The sequence below is a fragment of the Halichoeres trimaculatus genome, unplaced genomic scaffold (genome assembly GCF_033239565.1).
Source record: "Halichoeres trimaculatus isolate MK-OKI-2021-1 unplaced genomic scaffold, fHalTri1.1 fHalTri1_scaffold_4, whole genome shotgun sequence".
Classification (NCBI taxonomy): Eukaryota; Metazoa; Chordata; class Actinopteri; order Labriformes; family Labridae; genus Halichoeres; species Halichoeres trimaculatus.
In genome coordinates, this window is record NW_027437182.1 from 12,179,249 (window position 1) to 12,202,219 (window position 22,971).

At 40.1% G+C, this 22,971-nt stretch overlaps 2 protein-coding genes across 2 annotated transcripts in view; one reads left to right on the forward strand and one right to left on the reverse strand.

Moving 5' to 3' along the window:
• Positions 1–128: 128 nt before the first annotated feature.
• Positions 129–16,372, reverse strand: gtpbp3 (GTP binding protein 3, mitochondrial). The gene is made up of 11 exons (XM_074667428.1): positions 16,078–16,372; positions 14,899–15,167; positions 14,599–14,685; positions 13,663–13,745; positions 12,965–13,084; positions 9,481–9,553; positions 8,417–8,560; positions 4,920–5,085; positions 2,394–2,524; positions 1,941–2,127; positions 129–1,440 (listed from the first exon to the last, which is right to left on the reverse strand). Exons 1-11 carry the CDS (start codon positions 16,131–16,133, stop codon positions 1,209–1,211), a joined length of 1,548 nt encoding a protein of 515 aa, XP_074523529.1. The 5' UTR covers positions 16,134–16,372; the 3' UTR covers positions 129–1,208.
• A 2,449-nt stretch (positions 16,373–18,821) lies between these two features.
• Positions 18,822–22,971, forward strand: part of ano8b (anoctamin 8b) — a 42,077-nt gene continuing 37,927 nt past the window's right edge. The window contains exon 1 of the mRNA XM_074667576.1: positions 18,822–19,254. Within this exon, the coding sequence (XP_074523677.1) occupies positions 19,086–19,254 (169 nt within the window). The 5' untranslated portion in view covers positions 18,822–19,085. The remainder of the gene's footprint in view (positions 19,255–22,971) is intronic.

A 22,971-nucleotide genomic window follows, 5' to 3' on the forward strand; every position in this document is an offset into this window, starting at 1 on the left:
CTTTTAACTTCACATGATGTGAATAACTGCATCTTTTACCTGAACATATCCAAACTCCTCATTAAGAATAACTCAGGTACTTTACATGAAATGTGTCGCTTGTAATGGAAAATTTCAAGGAACATTTTATTGTCTTTGAGTTTTTTTGTTTTGAGCTTTATCACCCAACACCTTATTTCACTTATTGTTTTTTGCTGACCTTCCATTTAGATTTCCTTGCATGCTTCCTGTGCAGCACTCAGTGTGGACGGGTACAATTAACCATAAGCTCCTTGATTTATGTCTGAAAAGTTCAACAACAAGAAATTTCTATCAGGAGTTGGTCATGATAAAAACAGGAAAGTAAACATTTGAGTTTCATTTTGCGATGTTATTGGTCATTTATGTTCATAATTTTAACATACTTGCTCTAAAGTGACATGTTAATGTGGTTTTAACTCCAAATTTAAGCCTCAAAGATGTGAAAAATCTATGTCTTTTCAGTCATTTAGTCTTTATTTCAGGAAGCGTTCCAGCGTCTCTGTACAGTTAATGAGATTAATTTAATTTGTCACCAAAATGATGCCATTTACTTCACATCTAAAAATTAATGTGACATGTTTTTTGTTATTTATGAAATAACCATTTTTATTTAAACAGTCCTCCAGGCAAATTACACATGATCAAAGGTTAGCATTTTGCTGATGACAGCCTGTGTTTACTGCAAATAAGCTTTTACATAGAGTAGTTTTAAAATGCTCGAGGACAAAGACTGTCCTTAATTGTCCTGCATTACAAGTAAACAGCCAGACAGAGAGTCCCTGACCCTGCATTACCTCCAGCTGGCTTACTTAACTGATCCTGTCTGCTATCCCTGTCCCAAGAGCTCAATCTTCACCTATCAAAGGCTTTGAAAGACTATTTATAAAATTACTCCAAACACTGGTCTGGCACACGAGCCCTTTGAGACACCTTTCATCACTCTGAAAATATTCCAGCCTCTTCAACAACAGAAAACGATCATTTCTGCGTCTCGGGAGGAGCCTGAACCATCAGCCAAGAACATGAGCTCCATTCTTTCAGCTGGAGTCTGAAGACTGGCACCATGCCGAGGCTTTTGACCCACTTTCTTTATGGATGCTCAGGGACTCAACAAGAATGCTGCCTTCTCACAGACACAATCAGGGGGATGTTACAGGTATTTCTTGTTTTCGATGCTCATCATCCGACTATTTCCCAATGCAGAAGTCTCTAAAGATAATGTCCAGGATCTCCTCCGCCCCAACCCGTCCAGTGATCCGGCCAAGGCTGGTGAGAGCCAGCCGGACCCCCTCTGCTGCCAGAGCGAGGTCAGTGTCACGGTATTGCTGGTACTGAGCCAGCGCTGCACAGCACTGCTGCAGGTGGGCTCTGTGGCGGGCCTGGGTCAGGGTGGGGGCACCAGACAGAGGGTCACCACACCTACAGAGGATGTTAGAGGATGTTACAGAGAACAGAACGAACCAGAGCCATCAACACGTATTATTTTTCATTTTTGTTTTAAAAAGTGGAAAATCTGACAAAAAGGAAAACATGCTTGTAAAACTTAATCGTGGGTAAAAACATTTTGTTTTCAGGCTCCTTTGAGAGCGATTTTAATTTCCTATGACATACTGACCCACATGAAATCTGAACCATTTAAATGAGTTATATCTTCTTTGGATGGGTTCAGTCCTAATGGAAGAACATCTACATGAGAAAAGTGGGGCATGAACGTCACTGTGTTACCGTTAGTTACTCGACCAAATATCTTTACATAAATTTATCACTTTCTTGTGAAAACAATTATAAAAAGAAAATCAGTACAGTGTCACATTTTAGCAGCTGGAACCAGAAACTGTTTGACATTTCTGTATGAAAACTCAGAAACTTTTATTCCATTATCACAACAGTACGTTTTTAAGAACTGTGTGTTCACTCACAAAGTCTTGATGCTGCTGTGCAGCACTTTGAGGAAGTCCTGCAGTCCTTCATCACTGAGGCAGGAGATCAGACTAAAAGGAGGGAGACCAGAGACCTGTCTTAGCTCTCTGTCCAGCTTCTGCCTCTGCTCTTCAGACAGCAGGTCTGATTTATTCAGCACCAGGAGAAACCTGTCTGTGGAAAGCTCTAAAGACAAGAATGGAACCACAAATGTTCAATATCAGTGACTCGACTGTTGTCTCGTTTTGTACAAAGGTTTCTATTAGAGTCCTCCTAATGCCGGTAACCTCTGGATCACTGTTTTTCTGGCTCCTTTGAAAATGCTGCAGATTGGATCAATAACTGAACTGATGCTTCAAAGAAAAATTCAACCCCCAAGTTTGAGAGCTAAAAACTGAGCGTTTCAATTCAAAGCAATATGTGAAACATTACCATGAATAGTGACATCTCACCTGTCTCTGGGTGCTCCTGGGTGGGCAGGACAGTCCTGAGGTGTCCCCGAAGGAAGGCTGCAGCTTGTTGTGTGTCAGCAGGAAGATGAGAACAGTCTACAACCACCAGAGTCAGATCTGCCTGCTCCACTCTGGAAAAACAGAAGATTTTTGAGTTGAATGAAATTCATTTTTATCTATTAAATGATGCAACCACATTTGAATGAATTAAAAGGTAAATGATTACACACATTGATAAGAGTGCTTAAAGGTCCCATATTATGCTCCTTTTTTTGCAGTTTAATATGGATCATTGATGTCTTCATGAAATAATAGTAACATGTTTTGGTCCAAAAAGCCAATAAATCAAGCACAGCAGCAGTGTTTCCAGGCTCTCATAGCCCCTCTGTTCAGAACGCTCTGATTTAGTGGGCGTGACCTTCATATGTAAATGAGCCACCGCTGATACCGCCCTGCTCTTCCGCGTCACACACGAGCTCCGAGTGCACAATGTTTAGACAACAGTGAAGCTTGTTTACCGTAGCACTACAGGCTAAAACAACAGGCTAACCACAGCTAAAGTTAGCATCTTGAAGCTAACACAGAGACAGGGGGACACTGAGGAAAAGCTCCTACAGCTGCTCCACATCACGCAGCATTTAAAATACTCACATTTCTAGGGTCAGAGGTTTGTTGGCAGATGGTTGGTAATGCGCCTGGATTCAGGACCAGTCTATTCCCTAGCCCTCTGTTGTACTGTCCAAAGTTGGAAAAGCAGTCAGCCGTGAAGTGACTAGCACACACATGCACAGTTTTACTGAGTGTAGCTGGCACATTTCCTTGATAAATGAACTCTAGCCACTTAGTCTTGTCTTTTTTCGAGATGGGAAGCTTGTGCATGGAACTATGTGGCTGTTTGCATCCAAAAACAAAGCAGTGATGGCTGCTGGAGTGGGCGGGAAGGGGGTTCGGGGGTATCTGCTCTGGTAGACCAATCAGGTCAGACTTGCTCCTGATTGGTCAAAAAAGGGAATCGCTGATGTCGGCAAATCCCCCAAATCCAAACAGCTCGTCTTAGGTCAGGATTTTACAATTAAAAGCACAACTTAGTACAGGTTTTGTTATTAACTGTCACATTTTGTGGGCTGGGAGGAAAGCCAAAGACCCACATATTTCACTAAAAGACTTAATTAAGTGGTTTTTGCATGATATGGGACCTTTAAAACTGTTAGCTTAATGAGTCTCAAAATGGCAAGACTGAAATGTTGGCTGGCTAAGACTGGTATTAAGTGAAATATCACAACAACTGAAGCAAAACTCTTTCATCATTATAATATCTGGATTCTGAGGAAGTCAAGTCATCAGAAATAATGTTTCTCTGTGCAGGAGATTTAAAGCGCTCTACTTTTCAAAAAGCTCAAAGGAACATAAATAATGGTGGTGATAGTTCTGATAAGTGAATCTTATTTATTTTGATTTGAGCACCCTGTGCACTCCTGCACCTCAGTCCCACACCGAGGCAGCAGCAGCAGCAGTAGCGGATGCTTGTACTCACCACGTCCTTCCTGTAGTGACCCAGGTCACGAGCCCCTGACCTGCTCCCTGCACAGAAAGTCCCCCAAAGAACACAAAGTGCCCACCCTTCCTACGGAGCCACCAGGTCGCCCGAATAACTCAAACAAACAGTGAAGGAATAGCAGGTTTGCATTGAAAATGTACCTTTTCTCTGCTGCAGGCATGTACCCGACTTAATTTCCTGCAGTTTGCGTCACCAAACAATCCTTGAATCGTCAGAATACATTCTTCTTTTTTTTCAAGGCTGTGACTCTCAGTTAACCATTAATCACACTGTTGTTGGAAAAAATATTTATGTCTCACAATAGTCACAAACGCTGAAAACTTTCACTCCCCAGTCCATTAAAAACACGTGTGGAGGTGTGCTGTTTGGCCTGACGCCTTCTCCTCTTCTCTCACACCAAACTTGAGTCTGTGTATAAAATCGGATTAAATAATGAGTGTTTCTGTCTGTTTACGTGTGATAAAGCCACATTGACCCACGCCACAAGTGCAGCTTTTTCTTCCTGGAGTAAACAGTGGAAGCAGCTGTCAGGTGAATGGCCATATATGTCCATTCTCAACAGCACACATGAAGAATGTGTTAATGGTTAAAATGAGGAAAGAAGGCTCTTCATTATGCAACCTCCTGAGAGTGTTTGTCCCCTGTATTTATAACCATGCCTTAGTAATAATATAAACTCTGGATGTTGCGCAGACATTACAAGACTCCAGCACCACGTACGAGGGGAAAAGCAATGACTTATTTCTTCCTTTCTTTGTTTTCAAGGTCATTTTCCATTGGTCCCAGGCTAATTTGTCCTGGCTTATATTATACACTCGTGAACAGATGCTGAAGCAGCAGTCTACATGTGTTTCACACTTCTGCTGTCTGTTTTTTGTCTGCCTCATCAAACCTCTTGAGGCCGATATCTGAGATTAAAAAGCTTTTACTTCTTTGATTATTTATAATAAAGAGCTTCCTCCTCCTACCGTTCCAGAGCCCGGCGGATCCCCTCCCTCTCCACCAGGTCCAGGCTGTCTCTGAGACCAGCTGTGTCACTCAAGAGGACGGGGAAGCCGCCGATGTCCAGCGCTGTCTCTACGACGTCTCTGGTGGTGCCAGCGATGGGAGACACAATGGCTGCAGGTCTCTGACCTTGAAATAAATGTATAGAAAATCAGAAATCTCTCCTTCGATTGTTGTCATCAAATCCCTGGATTAAAAAAAGTTCATATCTTCCCCCAAACTTTTAAAACTTCTTCCCTGTAACACTCTACACAAAAAAATGTATTTTTGCTGAGGAAAAACATTTTCACATGGATTCTGTTTAAAACAAACAGTTGAAATATACTGACACCTTTTTTCAACAGATACTTCATTCACAGCCAGCAGTCGGGTAACTTATGCAAACATTTCTAAGAGAATCTAACTGTGTGCCTGTTCAGTAGCAGAGTAATATTCTTTTAATGCTCTAGTGATGAAGTACCTAATTACCTTTTTGCTTTTCTAATTTACTCCATGTCATTGTAAAAGATAGCTGCCTCTTAATGATGTCTCTGGTGTAAAGAGAGGCTTAATGACTTAGACAGAAAGTCATTCAGCTTGTACTCTTCTTTGTGTGGTTTTATAAGCTGGATGAATACTCTTAAACTGGTGTTTCACCTCATTCAAGACAATACTCAGTTTCAAAATGAGACAGAACGGCTGCATCATCTCTCATCTGCATACTCACTACCCCTTTACTCTCATATCATTGAGATTTGAGCCACTTTATAACACATTAACAACACTTAACAGGCTGCAGTCCAGCTCCCATATGCCATATAATGACCTTCAATCAAGGTTATAATAGTTTTGGATTTGTCATTATAGTTTAGTTTTAGTAAGTTTTGACATTTTCTTTTCCATTACAGTTTAGTTTTAATTAGTTTTAGAGCAGGCGTTCTAGTTTTTATTTAGTCTTGATTTTTGCGACAAGGCTTAGTTTTAGTTTAGTTTTAGTTTAGTATTAGTTTAGCTTTAGTTTTTTCATACCTTATTAAGCAGGTGCAGGATTCAAAAAGGTCGGAGTAAATATTTTGTCACACTGTTTAATTTTAAGTCCAACATAGTGCTCACTGCTCAGTCAATGCTGGTACCGAAATGTTGGCTGCTGCCTTAAACACATGAAAATAATATAAACTTAGTATACAAAATATAAGCATAAATTATATAAAATAATGTTGACATAAATTACATAAAAATAATATTAACATAAATTATCAAAAAACAATATAATATGAGCTTCAATTAATAAAAACTTGGACTCTGTAACAATAAAGGCAGACTCAAATTCCATAAAAAATTGGACTCTGTAAAAATTAAACTATTACAGATGCTCTGATTCATTGCTCCACTACGTTTCGTCGCAGCACAGTGCACAGCCAGTCAGTGCAGTAAACAAGCTCATCCCTATACGCCGCTATGATGATGGTGTGCGGCACTGACAACTGCCTAAAACTGTCTAAAATTGGTTGGAAAAATGTTTAGGATTGATTTAAATCCTAAAGGCTATTAATATTGTCAAAAACTATAACCAAGGGAATTTTGTCTATCATTTTAGTTAGTTTCAGTTAGTTTTGTGAACACAAGATACAGTTTTAGTTTACTTATCAATTTTGTTTTTTTTTCTAGTTTTTATTAGTTTGAGTTAACTGCAATGTATTTTAAATTTTAGTTTTCGTTTTAAGTTTCATTTTAGTTAACTATTGTAACCTTGCCTTCAATACAGTGACATACACTCTCATGACTGCATACACACATTTATAAAACCTGTGGTGGAATTTTCATATTGCTTTATTCCATCCCTCAGTTAATTCAGTAAATGCCTCTATATGTGTCACAATAACACCTGAATTTCTGAGTCTGAGTCATCTGAGTCATCTGAGTCTTTTCCATCAAGTGTCAGGATTCCTGAAATTTCCTCAACAAAGTCCCTTCAGCAAATCTCTCCTCTCCCTTTAGAAAAAAACAAGTCCCCTTTTGTCTTACTGACGTCTTTCTTTTTTTCTTTCCTCCTTTTAAACACATAATTAGTGCTCTTTGTTGCCTTGTATTTCTCTCCCCTTATTTTCTTTTTCAATTTTTGTTTGTTAAGTTTTGTCTCTAATAAACTGCTATGCTATTCAACTCTTTCCTGGATCATTACTTCCAAAGATTCCTTGTCCTTTATTGTTGGGATTTGTTAACCATCAAGCACTTTTATAGTCTTGCTGCTTTTGCAAATAAAACAATAATTTAAAAAATGCTGCATGACAATCTGCTGTTTCACAATAACTTTAAGCAAAATTTCCTCCTGAATCCAAAATGTAAAAAGTGACTCAGCTTTTATCTATCATCTGGCATCTGGATCAGCCTCACTTAATCTGAGCGTCGCTGATAGCAAGCCTGAGTTTCATCAGACTCCATCAAGAGAGCAATGACTGTCAGCATAAAATACTTTGTAGTATTTAACAGTACTTATTATTATTTTTATTATTCCCCAATTATTATTCTCAATAATAATAACAATAATCATAATAATAATAATAAGATTTATTCTTAAAAAGGCAACTGCAATAGGTTTAGATTAGTGTAACATCTTCACTGTGAGCAATAATAATACAACTGGTATTTACTATGCAGCCCTAACTTGAACGATTAAATCCAGTTAACATAATTTATCATCAGCTAAAGTCATCCATAGGTCAACACATCACCACATATATTCTCAGACTTCCTCCCTTTATTTTTCACCGAGACAAACTCGTCCTGTGCACCACACGTGACATAATGCTGCCAGCTCATCATGACGCGTCTGTCCTGCTCGGTGTGAGCTCAGGCCTCAGGAGAGAACAGGAAAGATAACAAGATCTAATCTGGAGTTTGATAAATACGTCTATTATTTTGGTAGGAAGCTGTGAGGAAACTCTGCCAAGTCTCTCTCAGTAAAGTTTACAAGAAGTTATTCTAAACATTTTAAGGATGGTGCGTTTTAAACAAACATACCTTTATATAATCAACAATAAGGGTTTCATCGGGACGACTCAAGGTTTGATTTACTGAGAAGTTTTATGCTACATTTCCTTTATATGTTTTCATATTATGATTAAATATTAAGAGATTTCTACCACACTCTTTAGAGACAGTGAACAATAACTGAACCCTTCATCTTTAATCTCAGGATTCCTCTCCTTCACAGATTGCGCCTCTTTTAGAAAACATATTTTCCTCACTTTCTCTCCACACAGGCAGTATTTGCATCCTGATAAGTAATAAAACATATTCCATGAAATTTGGTGAGTCCATGCTGCTTAAAGTTGGAGAGATTCTTTTTCTTCTTCCCCTAACTGTGGCTGACAGCCATATCTAGGTCTGTATTTATAGGAGAGGACGCCATATTTAATCTTAATCCCTTCAAAACTTGTGGATGTGTGTGTGAAGGAGTGTGCAGGCTAACTCTTCTTACAGAGTGTGTTTAGGAGGCTGCTTTTCCCCGCATTGGTGGCTCCTGCAATCACAACCTGGACTCCACTGCGCAGTCGTTCACCTCTCCTCTCATCCTTCAGATGTCGCTCCATCTCCGCCTGCAGGTCACACACCGATCTGTCCACTTAGAGTGGGGGGTACGGTTGGGAAAAGGGGACAGCAAAGGGAACAGGGAAGTTGTCGTGTTAAACGTCACTTTCATGGCCTTGTAAGAAATATTTCTGTCCTTTTGAAGTGGGAAAAAGCCCATCCTTCGTTGGCTGACAATCTCCAACTAGTCCAAAAATGGGTCACGGACTTGTCACTTTACGCATGTGACTAAAACGGAAAATAGCTCTTAAAAAGAGCTGCGCGTCATTTCTCTGAAACTCGAAGCCTCCTTTTCTCGCGAACCTCGACTGTGAGACAATGAATCAAACGTAGAAAATGAATGAGAAAATGTCTGGCAAAATATAAAACTAGGAACTTATTTTAAATTTTATGAAGTAGGAAGGTGAATTTTCTATTTCTAAAAAAACATCTATAATTATCCTCCTCGCGGGGGTGTGAGCCCTCATTCCGTGCCACATGCATAAACAAGAGCTGCCAGGCTCTTTGTGTCCAAACTTCACAACATCTGAGGCTTCAGGAAAGTTAGACAGTAGGCGATGGTCTACGAGGAGACACACACACACACTGACACACGGGGAGCATGGGAAACCGAAGCACAGAGAGCAGAGTTGAACTGTACACTGACTCCACTCTCCCTGTGAGCGGCGTGTCAGGTTGGCTTTGAAGGTAAGACGAAGGCTTCCACTGTCCCTCCGGCCTTCTGTCCACACTTCCTAAAGGAAACCGTCTTTTGAGCAGTTTGATGTCCACGGCTTCTCCCTGCAGAGTTACACGATGGACAGCTGAAGATCCAAACAGGAAAGCAAGCCGGACCCCTCTCTCCTCGGAGAGAAACAGAACCCAACGTGACCCCCTTCACCTCCTTCTCCTGAGCCCTGGGGACGACTGTTCGCTTATTTTTTCCCCAACACAGAGAACAGAGTGTACACATACCTTGGGTTAAGACCCCGTCCTCTATGAGCTCATCTTCACTGAAGTCTATGAAGGCCTCAACATGAGCCAAACACTGAGGGACACATGAAACGAAAGAGCAGAAAGTAGAAATCAGCAGTTTAAGTGTCTCAGAAACAGTTCTTGACTTAAAATAACTATTGTTTGATTGACCTCACCTTCTCTTCTCTGTGCTCTAAATGCAAAACAAATACAGGTAACCTTGTGCGATGATCTGGGTCATGCCTGTGGACACTAAATGAAAATGGATGTGGCTGGTCTGGATCAGGTAGAAGCCAATAGATTCGCAGCATTTAAAGACCAAGGCCTTCCTCCAGTCATTGTCCAGGACCAATTTTTAGTGAAGTAAATTAATGTTGCTGCTTGACATCTTTGTAACCTTATGAGATTTATTTAGATCTGGAACATTAAGGAGAATTTAACCTTCAGCTTTTCCACCACACCAAGATTGGCACCAGATAAACAAACACACAAAGCGAAAGCCTGCACAACAACAGGAAGCATCACATTCCCATACTTTAATCCGTTCACAAAAGTGGGAAGTTAACGGTTAAAAACGACATTGTCTGGGTGTGTGAACAAGCATCTGACCTCTAACATGACACACATCATATACTTCTGATATCCTGGATTCAAAGAAATCAGACTCTGCTATACACGCTTGTTGGAGCTGATCCTAAGGAGCATCCTGAGAAAGCTGCGGAGAGGCAGCTTGACAGGATTTCTCAGGGGAGATCACCTGGACCGAGCAGTCAGAACTGGTGCCAAAGACTTGAAGGATCATAGGAATACCTTTTCCAAAACAGTTCACAGTATTTAGATCTTTGGCCTGTGTCCATTAAACTGGAGTATTCATCTGCAGTGAATGACTTTCTGTTGTGTTGTTAGTGGAAAATAAACCTCAGTCACAAACATGTCACAATTTTTTAGAAACATGAGTTTCAGAAATTATTGAACCATTGGCTTAAGAAAAATAAATTACAAATGACTTTTTCAAGAGTATAATTTAATTCTGTTAATAGATTTGTTGTCGTTGAGTATGATGCATCCTGACTGCTAAAATTCAAGGGCACAACCACCCGACTCCTGCATGTCACACACCTCTCTCTACCTCTCCATCTGTTTCCTTTCTGCCTCTACTTTATCTGCCACCAAATTAGTGTGGAAGGAGAAAAATTCCAACCAACTGCACTTTATTGTTCCTTTCTTACTGCATAATAATATATCTGAATCTGAATCTGAAGACTGACCCGAGTGTGACATTTATTTATACATCCAGCGTATAGCACAGGATACTGTACAGATAAGACAAACAATACTGCTGCACAGAATCCATCAAAGTCTTTATTGTGTGGCTGTCCTAAGTGACAGGCTCACAATAAACACCTACAGCAGCTGTTTGTATAATTTATGTTAAATCCATCAAGAACAATGCAGAGCCAGATGTTCCCATATGGAAAGAACATTAAAAGGGTGTCATTTGAGAGGACATGGAAAAACAGCACCCCAGCATATAGAAAAGAGCCTTTCCTCAAGTTTTAAGAAAGTAAGACTCAGCAGAGGTGGGTCTTTGAATGTTTGAGTGGTTTCTCTTTAAAGTTAGAATTTAAAGCTCAAAATATTTTCTCAGCAGTAACGACTCAACACAGAAGCTTTCACAGAGTAACAGAGCAAGCCAGAGGTATTGACAAAATCCCAGATAATACAGATCATATTTCAACAAATTACAAAACTTGACTATCTCATCTTTGTGTCTTTCTGGCTGCAGAAAAAAACTGGTCTGCGAAGAAACAAATATTACTCAATATTTATTATTAAGAAGATCATTTTTTAGTTAAGCCAGAAAAAAACAACTCAGGCTTTTATTTCGTTTAAATTTCAGCTTTAAAGTCAGATTTTGGGGATTAAGGTCAAAATTCTGAAAAAAAGTCATGTTTCCAACTTCAGTAGGAATTATTAGTAGGAAACTTAGTAGGAACTTTATGAATGAAGTCAGAGTTTATAGGGCAATAAGAGTAAAAATCTTAATTAAAACAGAAGCCTTTGAGAGAAAAATATCAGAAAACAAAAGAAAGAAAAAAAATTCAAACAGATTTCTTTTTTTACTGGCATAACCTCAAAAACATATATTTTAGTGGCCCTTATTCTTTTCCTGTCATATTTTTTTTTGTTTAAACTATCGCCTCTGTCAATCTTTAATTTGGCTCACACAAAACAATATTTGATTTTTGTTTCATCTGTTAAATTTATGTCGTAATTCTTACAAGAAACCTCAAACAGAAAATGTATATACTTCAGATATATGTTACCTCAATATGAGTTAAATTCAATGTTCATATAATGACATGACATTTGTGGGGTGGCTGAAGTTCAGTAGAAGAGCTGATCATCTCTCAATCAGAAGGTCAATTCTGAACTGGCTGAGCCATCGAGTGTTAACATAATAACTTAAAAATTGATGTGTTCTTCATGAAACAGCCTCTGCCATCAGTGAATGAAGTGGTATAAATGTGATGTATAGCATGAAAGTTCTTGGAGTGATCAGAGGATTCGGAGAAGAAGAGCATAAACACACACCATTCAGATTTTGTTTGTACCCCCCAGTAACATTTTGTGTAGTTCCCCCAAACCTGCTGATAAAGGTTAAAAAATGTCTTCACGCACCATAACAAGAAGTATTTTCATTCTCAGTAATGAACAGAAACACCTGTTCCACAGCGACATGAAAAACAGGAAGCCTCATATTCCCAAAAGTTAACCCATCAGAGCTGTATGATGTAAGAGCAGCAACAGAAAACAATGTTCAGGTGTGGAACTGCCGTGGCCTGACCTGCAGCACAGTACAGGCAGGTTGTTTCCAAAACACTGCTTTCATAAAAATGTCGACATGAACAGAAACAGAATCTGGCTTGTGCTCACAATCCTGTGGTGGTTTTTTCATTGTTGTTAAAAGAAAAGGTGAACAACAAAAACAACATAGTGAAGCCGGTCAGGTCTGATTGTGTTTAAAGTTCCCACATCTTGTCTGATGAGTGTGCTAAAGTGAAGCATCACTGATGTTTCTGGAGTACATGTATTATTATTGTTTTGGTTGGGTTGCTTAGGGATGTTTTTGTGTATTTGTCTCATTGAGGGAAGGGAACTGCAGTTTATAAATGCAGTATCAAACTATAAATGCAGCATTGTGTGGCATTTGTTTACTTGCTTAACATTTGTTCCTCAGCATATTAACATTTAACCAAAGGTAATTCAAATAAATTTAAATGGTGCCGATACCTCAAGTATCAATCATTTATTTGGCTCATTAGCTCAAAATGCAGGAAAAGTCTTTGTGTGATTTCAGATGCATATACTTGCAACACATACTGCACCTTCACCTAGAAATCCATATTTGATGGAAGCATTTTACTGTGCTAACTGTTATAAGTGATTAATTTAAGAGTCTGAATACTTTAAGTGGACCTACTCGTTTCAGTCTGTGGCTCCAGTCCTGATAAAGACGCCCCAGCTCTCCTGACATCTGCCTGAGGGCTTGTCTTCTCTGAGCCTCTGTTTCAGCATGGATCAGATCTCCGAGCCCCTCCACCTTTAAGAAACATGATGTCCGAGCATGTTTAATATCCATTATCATATACTTCATTCATTTTTTTTTCTTTGTGACTCAGTCACTTGTCCCTCTTGTGAAAAGATGATGATCAGTGAGAAAAGATTTAAGATTTATGTTATTTACAAAGGGAGCATTGTTGTTTCTTTGTGGTGTTTTCTTTTCTTTTTCATCACACAGTTAAAAACACATTTGCATTGTCTTTGAATAAACAAATACCAGCATGGTGTTTTCTGCCTAGGTTTGCTACTAATTCATTGTAACAGCATATTAAATACAGACCTTTCTGAAAGCCTGGGGCTGCACGCTGAGCTGCTATTATCAAAATTCCCCACAAACAGAAGCCCAGCAGCTTTATTCTGGCATAAATGTTTGACAGCCAAACTAAAGCAGCGATCAAAGGGCACGATATGTAAAGTGGGGAGTTTTCATTTTTGACTGTAAGTGCACTGACCCTGTTTATTTCACAGCAACCCTCCGAAATTACTGTGAGAAGCCCCTGACATGAAAATCTGCACAGATCTGCCTCAGTGAGTTTTTATGTGCTCTTCTTGACCCACCTCTGTTAAATCCAGCTTCCCTGCTTGAAAGGCTCTCCGCGTGAACTCTCCGGCTTCAGCAGGCCTCATGCCAGGCACGCTTCCTGAGAAACCAAACACACACACGCATACAAAAACACACACACACAGCATACAAACAAGAAGACATACATGATGCACACAGCGGGCAAGCATCACACGCACAACACACATATATGCAACACACACATGCACATGCACACACAAACACAAGAGGAGGAGGATCAAACGCAGTGTCAAAAAGTCACTCAGGGTTCACAAAGAATGTAAACAGCTTAGCAGGTTCAAGAGGTGACGTTTTCATTGTTTTCACAACCATTTTTCAAATCTCATTACGTGGAGATGACAGGGAGCTCTAAACCATTTCATAATTAAAGGTCAGGGTCAGTTTACATGACTGAAATATACTCTCTTACTCATATGGTTTGTTATCTGATCTACATTTTCCCTACCTTTGATTTTTTTTTAGTGAAAGATTTATTATGTCATCTTATCTTAACACAAAGACAAAGTATTTTTGTATCCAAAAATCCACAATTAGTGGTCATCTTAGATTATTGGTGGACAAGCTTTCATTAAGCTTAATTTATGCAATACTGCCCCCTGGAAGGCCAGTTGGAGAACTGCAGTGCAATATCACTCGTCAGTCACAGTGGGATTGTCATGCTTGTCATTCCATATTTTATAAGCATCTTTGAAATAGAAACATATGCACAGTTTTCCCTTTTAAGTTAAAGTGATGGACAGCAACATGACCCCACCAGTTACTGTGCAGGCTTACAGCTTAGTCATGGAACTGAAGATCTAAATAGCACCCTAAAAATAACTCTATGTCACATGACATGCATATAAATGTCTAAAAGTTTTTTTCATCAATGCTTGCAACAAAGCATCATAAATTTAACATATGCAGGTTACCTAGAGCCTGTAAGACTGAAGTGACAACAGCTGGACCGCCATGGATGTGGAACTCCACACTGTCCTCTCCTGTGAAACTGTTTGGACCTGGCAGCAAACAATGCATGAAAGAAAAAAGCACAGTCTCAGTTTCTTTGAGTTATTCAAAGGAGCCCAGGGTGTACTTTTATGAGTGACTTTGGGACACTTTTGGTTTGGTTGGTTTATCAACCACATTTTGAGCAGGGAAGAGATATGGGGTGTAACATGTTATAAAAAGAGCAAGATCAGATAACAAATCTCAGCAGTAAAGACGCAGACCTGGAAACCAGAGGACAAGTCCATGGTCCAGCACTTCCTTGGACTGAGGGTCTGTGATGCTGCGTAACAAGGCAGTGCGTGGAGGAGGCAGGCTGCGTGTGAGCCCGGCCATACTCCTCAGAGCTGTAGCCGAGGCCTGACCACTAACTCGAACCACGGCCACCCCACACCTGCCATGTCCCGAAGATAATGCAAAGATGGTGTCAGCGTCAGTCAGGCCAGCAGGAAGCCCATCGAAGGTGGAGAGGAATCTACAAGGCCTGGATCCTCTGCGGGAGAGAGATAAATGGTCAGACACATCGAAGTATCAGATTATACAGTGGGGTTACAGAGCCATTCAAAAGGAACATTTTATCTAATAAAAGCAAGTCAAAAAAAAACTTTTATATATAGTATGTGTAATAAAATGCCTTCTACCTGCAGAGGAAAAGTAGAGAGGAGAAGAATGATTCAAAGTTTTCTTTTTTTGAAGAAAATTAATTGTGTTTTCGTGCATTCAATAAAATCTTGAAGTAAATTAAGGCTTATCTCTCCTATTTTTATCAAACAATTTAAGGCTAAAGAAAAGTAAAATCTTTGTTGCAATCGGTTACCTTCTAAGTAACCAGAACTATCTATCAGTGTATTTTCATTACATTTCATCTTTTTAATAAATGATATAACTGTTTATATAAAAAAAAATTAAAAAGTCCGTTGTAGCATAATTATATGATTTCCAATTTTTTATTCATAAAAACAGGACCCTAGAATCTCTCTACAAATTTATTCTTTTTCTAAATGAATTTAGAATTAACCTTAAATCATTGACAATAATGACAAAACACATACAAAATCACTTGCAGTGACTTATCTGTTGCTGTATTTTTCCTGAATCTTCACAAACTGATTTTTGTTTAATGTTCCAGCTGGTCATCTATTTTTATATTAATTTTACCCATCGTTTGTCGTGTATATTTGAAATAAATAAATCAAGTTTTTATTAAAAAAAATAAAAATCCATCTGTATATTTTGTTGAAATACTCGTCTGCTCCACCACAGTATAAACTGACCTTATGAACTGTATGATTTTTAGACTTTTAAGGCAGTCTACTGTTGACAATGGAAGAAGGCTTGCAGGGAGACAGTTTCTGAATTACCGGCTATTAGCAAAAAATGAAATAAAATTGTTATTAACAAACCTTGTCCTCAGTGTGTGGACAGCAGTTCTCCATATCCCATAAACCGATGGTTTCATTATCCCCAGGCGCCAATGCAAGCCGGCTATGTTCTGTGTGTTTCTTATTTCAAACCCAGTAAACTTTGATCTGTCTTCATCAAGATCATCATGTTACCTTATTCTGAACTACGTCAATATCGTAGTGACATGTTCGCTACCAAAAACAGACGGTTCAGACGCTAAAATTGTGAAATTCCTCTGTGATGTCTTTTAAAGTCACTTCTCTACTCAAAAAGCGTTCACATTTACCACGATGAGTGTTTACACTTGTTATTTGCTGTGATTGGTCGCCCCTCTAGGACGACAGCTTGCTTGGAAATCCGATAGGATAAGAGCCTGTCAATCAAATAAGAGTCCCGCCTACTGTGCGCCTTTATATTTAGCTCGTGTAGATACTGCGGCTGTCAACGATACACTTCCTCCTTTTTTAAATCTTTTTTGTCAATTAACGATTCAGTCTTTTTTGTTGCTCTATCGATCTGTCTGATAATCTCAATAATAATAATAATAATAATAATAATAATAATAATAATAATAATAATAATAATAATAATAATAATAATACAGCTGGTATACCCAGATAAAACACAATAACCTGTATTACTGACACCTGATACAAAAAGTGCAAAAAAGCATTAAGAGTGCTAGTTGGTGTTATGCTATACCTGGAGTTATACCACTCAAAAGGTTGCCTCCAATTGTCTGGTCTAACACTTACCTTTGCATTTTCCTTGTGCAGTTTTGTTAAACTCATTGATATTATAGAAGATTTTCACACATTGTTAGAACTGAGCTGCATCACTGTGAAATATGTTTGTAACGGTATATTCCACGTTACAGTTAATTTTCATTATCTGCCTGTTCATCTATTTTATCCAGATTAACAGAAACGTATATAAAGTGCGCTACCGTGTGTTATGTCCAAGGCTGTTTTAAACTGTTTAAAGATAAAATTGGAGGGAAGATCCAAATAATGGAATTAAGTTATGTAAAAGAGATGAAGATAGTGGCACTGTCCTCAAATAAACATAAAAAATAATCCTCTATTTAAGAAAAATAGTTGTGTTTATTTTGGTTAAAAACACATTATTTTAGATTAAGTTTTAAGTTTTCTACTATCTATCAGTTGGAGGTAGTGTAGCCACATTGTAGTCTTTAGACACAACATGGATCATGATTTTCACAGAGTATATCCAGAGTCACTGCTACAATATCTCTTTCTGTGTGTGTGTGTGTGTGTGTGTGTGTGTGTGTGTGTGTGTGTGTGTGTGTGTGTGTGTGTGTGTGTGTGTGTGTGTGTGTGTGTGTGTGTGTGTGTGTGTGTGTGTGTGTGTGTCCCGTTGCAGCTCCTTGCAGCTGTCAAGCCAGAGGGTGGTGAGTAAGCACAATTTCTATTCAAAGACGAGATACTTCAGAGCCCTGAGCTGTAGTACGAGGGGGAGGGCTGCCTGGCTGCTTGATGGCTGTACGGTGAAACCCGGCTTCCAAGGGGGCTGGCCATGGGGATAGATTGTGTTCATGCCGAGGAGACATGGCCTCAGGCCCGGGGAGCAATCTTTAACCTGGGCTCTCAATTATTTACTGGCAGCTCATTGTGTGCACAGAGCATGACAGCTGCCACCCCACAGCTGTTAAACACCATCAACACACAACCATCATTTTCTATCTCCTCTCACCAAAAAGCTGTTAATCTGATCTGAATAAAGATGATTAGCTACATAAATCCTCATGTGAGGAACAAAATACCTCCTTCTTCTTGACACACATATGCACACAATCTTTATTTACACTGATGACTGAAGCACACATTTGAAGGCTGACCTATTCTGTTGTGATCAATGTTTGTTTTAAAGGTTGGGGCTTGCTTTGACTGAAGTCAACATTTGTTTGTCTATCTCATAAGACATCATACTAATTTAAGCAAACATATTACCACCACAGTTTGCTTTGTTAAGTCAGCCATATTTCTTATGTTACAGCGATATTAATGAAATTAGAATGGTTATCAAACAGCTGCTGCATACACAGTTTATGGAAGAGTGTCCAGTGGACGGAGAGGAGTCTTGTCCCTGAACCTGTGTGGAGTGTCTCTAAAAATTTAATCTATGAGGATATTTTTTGCATTAATAAATAAATCATGGCCTACTTAATCTTCCAGGACAGGAAAGTGCTGTCACACTCACAGGAGTCTACCTGCCGTAGCACCTGCCTTAGGGAGCTGCTGCAGAGAGGACCAAGTTTGCCAACTGAAGGTGGGTGCACAAATCCCAGAAAATAGGAACAGTGCTTTGATAGTCAAACAAACAGTGGCAATGTTACAAATGGACAGTTTTTGTGTTGCCTGTCTCAGGTTAGATTAGGAAGCCTGCTGGTAGAGGTCACTGTAGGACTATGGGTATATTTATTGCTTCATAAAAAATAAAATAATGATAATAATTTTAAATAACCTTGCAATGTCGTTTACATTTTTTCTTAGGGGTTTTTATAGTCTTGAATTCTGCTGAAGTGAATATAAAAGCTCACATACTTTCTTCTTTTTGTTTGTCTTCTATTTCGGATGAATGATTTTCTCGGTTAGGCTGCAGTATTTCTGAGACTTTATGGGAAAACAATTGAATTAAATCACAAGCCTACTGTAGTAAAGTGTGCGAGTGTGTGCATGTTTTTGTGTGTCACCCAGCCCCCTCCCCCGCCCTCCCTCCCTCTTTGTCCCTCCTCTGTAGTCGTCGGAGAAGCGCTCTCATCTAGCCGCGCGTCCTGCTTCTCCACAGCAGCACCACCAGGATGATCCTCCGCTGCACCGACGCCGACAACCTTCACTTCACTTTCACACTCATTTAACCCTTCACTCGGACCTCCGCCGGCTGCTCAGTCACCTACACCCATGCTTTACCCTCCTGAGATGCGATACCACTGCACAATTTCTCGGAGAATATCTTCACCTTCCGTCGCTCCTCGCTGATAGAGAGCATGCCTGACACGGGGGCCGCCGGAGCTGCGGTCGCGGCGGCCGCCAGTGGTGCGACCACCGCAGGCGACGGCAGCGAGAGCTCCCGGCACCGACACCGAGCGCAGCAAGGGGACGCAGAGAGGCCGGAGCCAGGCGCTGCCCCGCCGCAAGCCTCCTCCGGTGTACTTGGTGAGTCGAGGATGCTAGTTTCGCTTTGGATGATGAAGGAAGTGGGGACAGGTGATGTTGGGGAGCGAGACAAACACCGCACCATCACACACCTCGGCACTGTTCTTTTGTCTGCACGAGGGCGTCCCAAAATTACCAATTGATCAGCCCACGGGCCGTCAGTTACTGGGTCTGATCGGCATCTTGTTACAACAGCAGCTTTTTAAAATAAGCTTATTAATATTATATCCCCTTTTAGGGAAAATGGCTACTTTCTGGCACATGCTAGTGTCTGGTTTTGACCTTATTGTCTGCACTGTATATTAGCCTATTTCCACTATAATCCTGTGGGTGTTCATTGTAATTGCTGCTACAGTTTTTTTTCTCCATAGGGTACTAGGTTATAGCTTGCTTTTAGTTGCTTTTATTAGAGAGTGTTTTTATTGTCTGTGGGATCTGTCCATCCACCTCCAGGTAAATCATTGTTTATTACCTTCATGATGTCATCCAGGGATTTCTACACTAGCCTGACTACTACAGACTGTGATGCCTCACAATGAGCTGCCATGCGATTGGACACAGCAGGTGCATATTTTGTGATTGCAGTGTGATATTAAGCTATAAATGCTCTTACAATAATCTTCCAGTGATTTGATACCCTGGTATGTGTGGGGTGGTTTTTAAGTCCCAGTGCTGTGCAGTTTTATTTAGTCTCCCTTCTTTATACTGGGTAAGCAGACTAGACATGATGTTGTTTACACTCCACAACTGTAAAAGTGGATTTGAAAAGGCCGTATGATAGTTGCGAGAAAAGAAATGTTCTATTTTTAGACCAGACCACAATTTTAGCTTGGGTAGAGAGACTCAGCTGCCGAGCCAGGCTTGTTTTCCTGCGTGAGGGGTGCAGGGACAGACTCCCTGTGTGTGTACTGCTGCAGAGTGATGCAGTGGAGCAGTGGGCTGTCAGCGGATGAGCGCTCCTTTCCACACTTGGTTGAGGTAACCTGAGCAGGTTGCTGTTGGCTGACAGAGCAGCCTGATGTCATGCTGTGGAGAGGGTGGCACGCTTGGAGGTTAGAGGGTCAAAAAAGTGAAGATTATGAGGAGTCCAGACCTATGAATATTAGGGATCAAATGCAAAAAGAGAAGCAAAACTAAGCACTAAGCGAGTTTTCTTTGCAACTTTGAGTGTCTTTAAATGATGAAAGCTGTCATCAAACACCTCGTGAGAGTCTTGTCTTCTAATTTTTGATCATAGTTCTTGATTTAAATTTAGAAATGTGATACTTTTAGCATCTATTGTTCTTAAAGAGCTATATCAGTAAGGTTTGGTGTAGGTATCAGTACTGAAACACAGGGAATGAATTGGCTCTAGCTCTGGAGAATTTTAGAAAATACCCAGAGATTATTCGACATGCACTGGCTTGAGAGACTATGTTTGAAAGATTTCAGTGTTTTGTGGCAGAACTGTTAAAATCCTAATCAAGTCAAGGCTTGTCGTTTGCCCCAATGCAAATAATACCTCCTCCCTATTTGTTTTCCTTTTTGGGGAGAATACTGCATCAGACAGTTACTGCAGAAGTTACATCCAGATGGCAAGATCTCAAAAATAATCCTGCAGATGACTTTCCGTCCAGATAATGTAAAATGATCACAGTTTGTTGTTGAGATGTTTTTTGGATGTGTTTCAAAAGAGAAGAGCTGTGGCTTCTTGCTCTCTTCTCACCTCGTCTGCATACTTCCTTTCCTGGTTTGTGAAGTGAAGGATTGGGTTTGGGGACTTCAGTGGGATTAGCATGATATCACTTTACCGCCCCCACACGTGTCTGTGTCAGTCAGCAGGCCCAGCAGCACGTCAGGGTGATTTCTTCTTCTTCAGATTTTCCACACTGGGGGCTTGGATCGCTCTATTGTCTCCATGCCTCCACCACATTTCCTCTAATCCCTCCACAGTAGACTGGGATGACTTTCATCCTCTCAGCCATCTTCCTTTGTAGCCCAAACACTCACAAGCTGGCATTTCAAAGATTAATTAAGCGCCCATCATTACAAAAACTCTCACCAATTAGTTTGTGTTCCCTCTGAGGCCAGTGTTGATAATATTCAGAGTTCTGGAAATCAGGTCATGTAATTTGTAGTTGGCCAATCAGTGAGGGCTGTGGTTTAGGATGTAGGACATTTGTTTGGGTGCATACTTGGATCCATTCGTGCTTTGAAAAAAGACTCACGTGTCTGCATTTGTTCCTGGAAATCTGTGTGATTTGCAATCACACTGTTGTACAATGAGTGAGCCTTTTTATTCACTTTTTCAGACACCAAGGTTTGTATCAAATTAGCCCCTGATGCTGCCAAAGCGGTGATATCAAGAAGCAAGTTAGCACTTAATATGCCAATCTAAAAACACTAAATTAGCCCCTGAAAATCAGTCGAATTTGGGTAAATTATTTGTGTGATGGTAAAAACAACATCTTGAGGATGTTAGTGGAAAGTGTATGTTAGTCGAAGACAGCAAAATGTCGGCAATCATTGTTTCGTGATTGTGTTGCAATCATGGCTCATTTGAAAATCAGACAGAAAGAGTCGCAAAAAAGTTGTGGAAAGCACTGGTACTAGAATCAGCATTTGATACTTTTTTGTTTTGATCAAATGAAAATGATTGGAGGCTTTGTTTTTGCAATCAGTGTATCTGTAAATATGTTCTCCCTTTTTGTCTCTGGTATTTGCAATTCTGTATCAGTAATGACTCAAGTCTAGGACGGGAAAGTGGTATCAGAAAATTTTACCAAACTGAATGGTTTAATGGAGCTGTGCGTTAATAACTTCAGTATTTTCTCCTCTGTGTTTAAAATTGTTGAAGGATGAGTTCGGTTTATACAGCTTTTACATTGTTTATAGAATGAAGTAGAACAAAATACTCACCCAGAAGGTTTTCCTGATCCAAGCAGTGCTTCGGGAGATATTTAGATCCAAAATCATGCAGCGGACGTCCGTATAATGGGATCCATCGGGGCATAGATAGCGCGCTCCTAAAACTGCATTAACCGTCCAAAAACTCATGTTTTTCACCAATATTCCATCATGGTCCGCTCCGGGTTAGTCCTCTGCTGCAGTCTGTGTCACTCCAGACAGTGCTGTGTGGCTGTACTGACCTCTGAACTGACGAAGACTTTGTTTACGATTGCCCCACCGTGCATGCGCAGTGCGGCTCATTGTTTCCGGGGAAGACGGCAGGCTACATGACGACGCGCCGAGGGACAATCTTAAACAAAGTCTTCGTCAGTTCAGAGGTCATTACAGCCACACAGCTCTGTCTGGAGTGACACAGACTGCAGCAGAGGACTAATCCGTAGCGGACCATGATGGAATATTGGTGAAAAACACGAGTTTTTGGGCGATATATGCAGTTTTAGGAGCGCCCTGTCTATGCCACGATGGATCCCATTATACGGACGTCTGCTGCACTATTTTGGATCTAAATATCTCCCGAAGCTCTGCTTGGATCAGGAAAACCTTGTGGGTGAGTATTTTGTTCTGCTTCATTTGATAAACAATGTAAAAGCTGTATAAACCGAACTTATCCTTTAAGAAAAAATGAATTGTAGCCCCAGAAATCTGCATCCTTCACAACAACTCTGACTGTTAATTTCTCAATGTGTAGGAATGAGTTTTGTCAGACTGTTAAAGGATAGATGTAGAGGTAAATGGACTGTGTTTTTGTAGCATTTTCTTTGGTCTTCT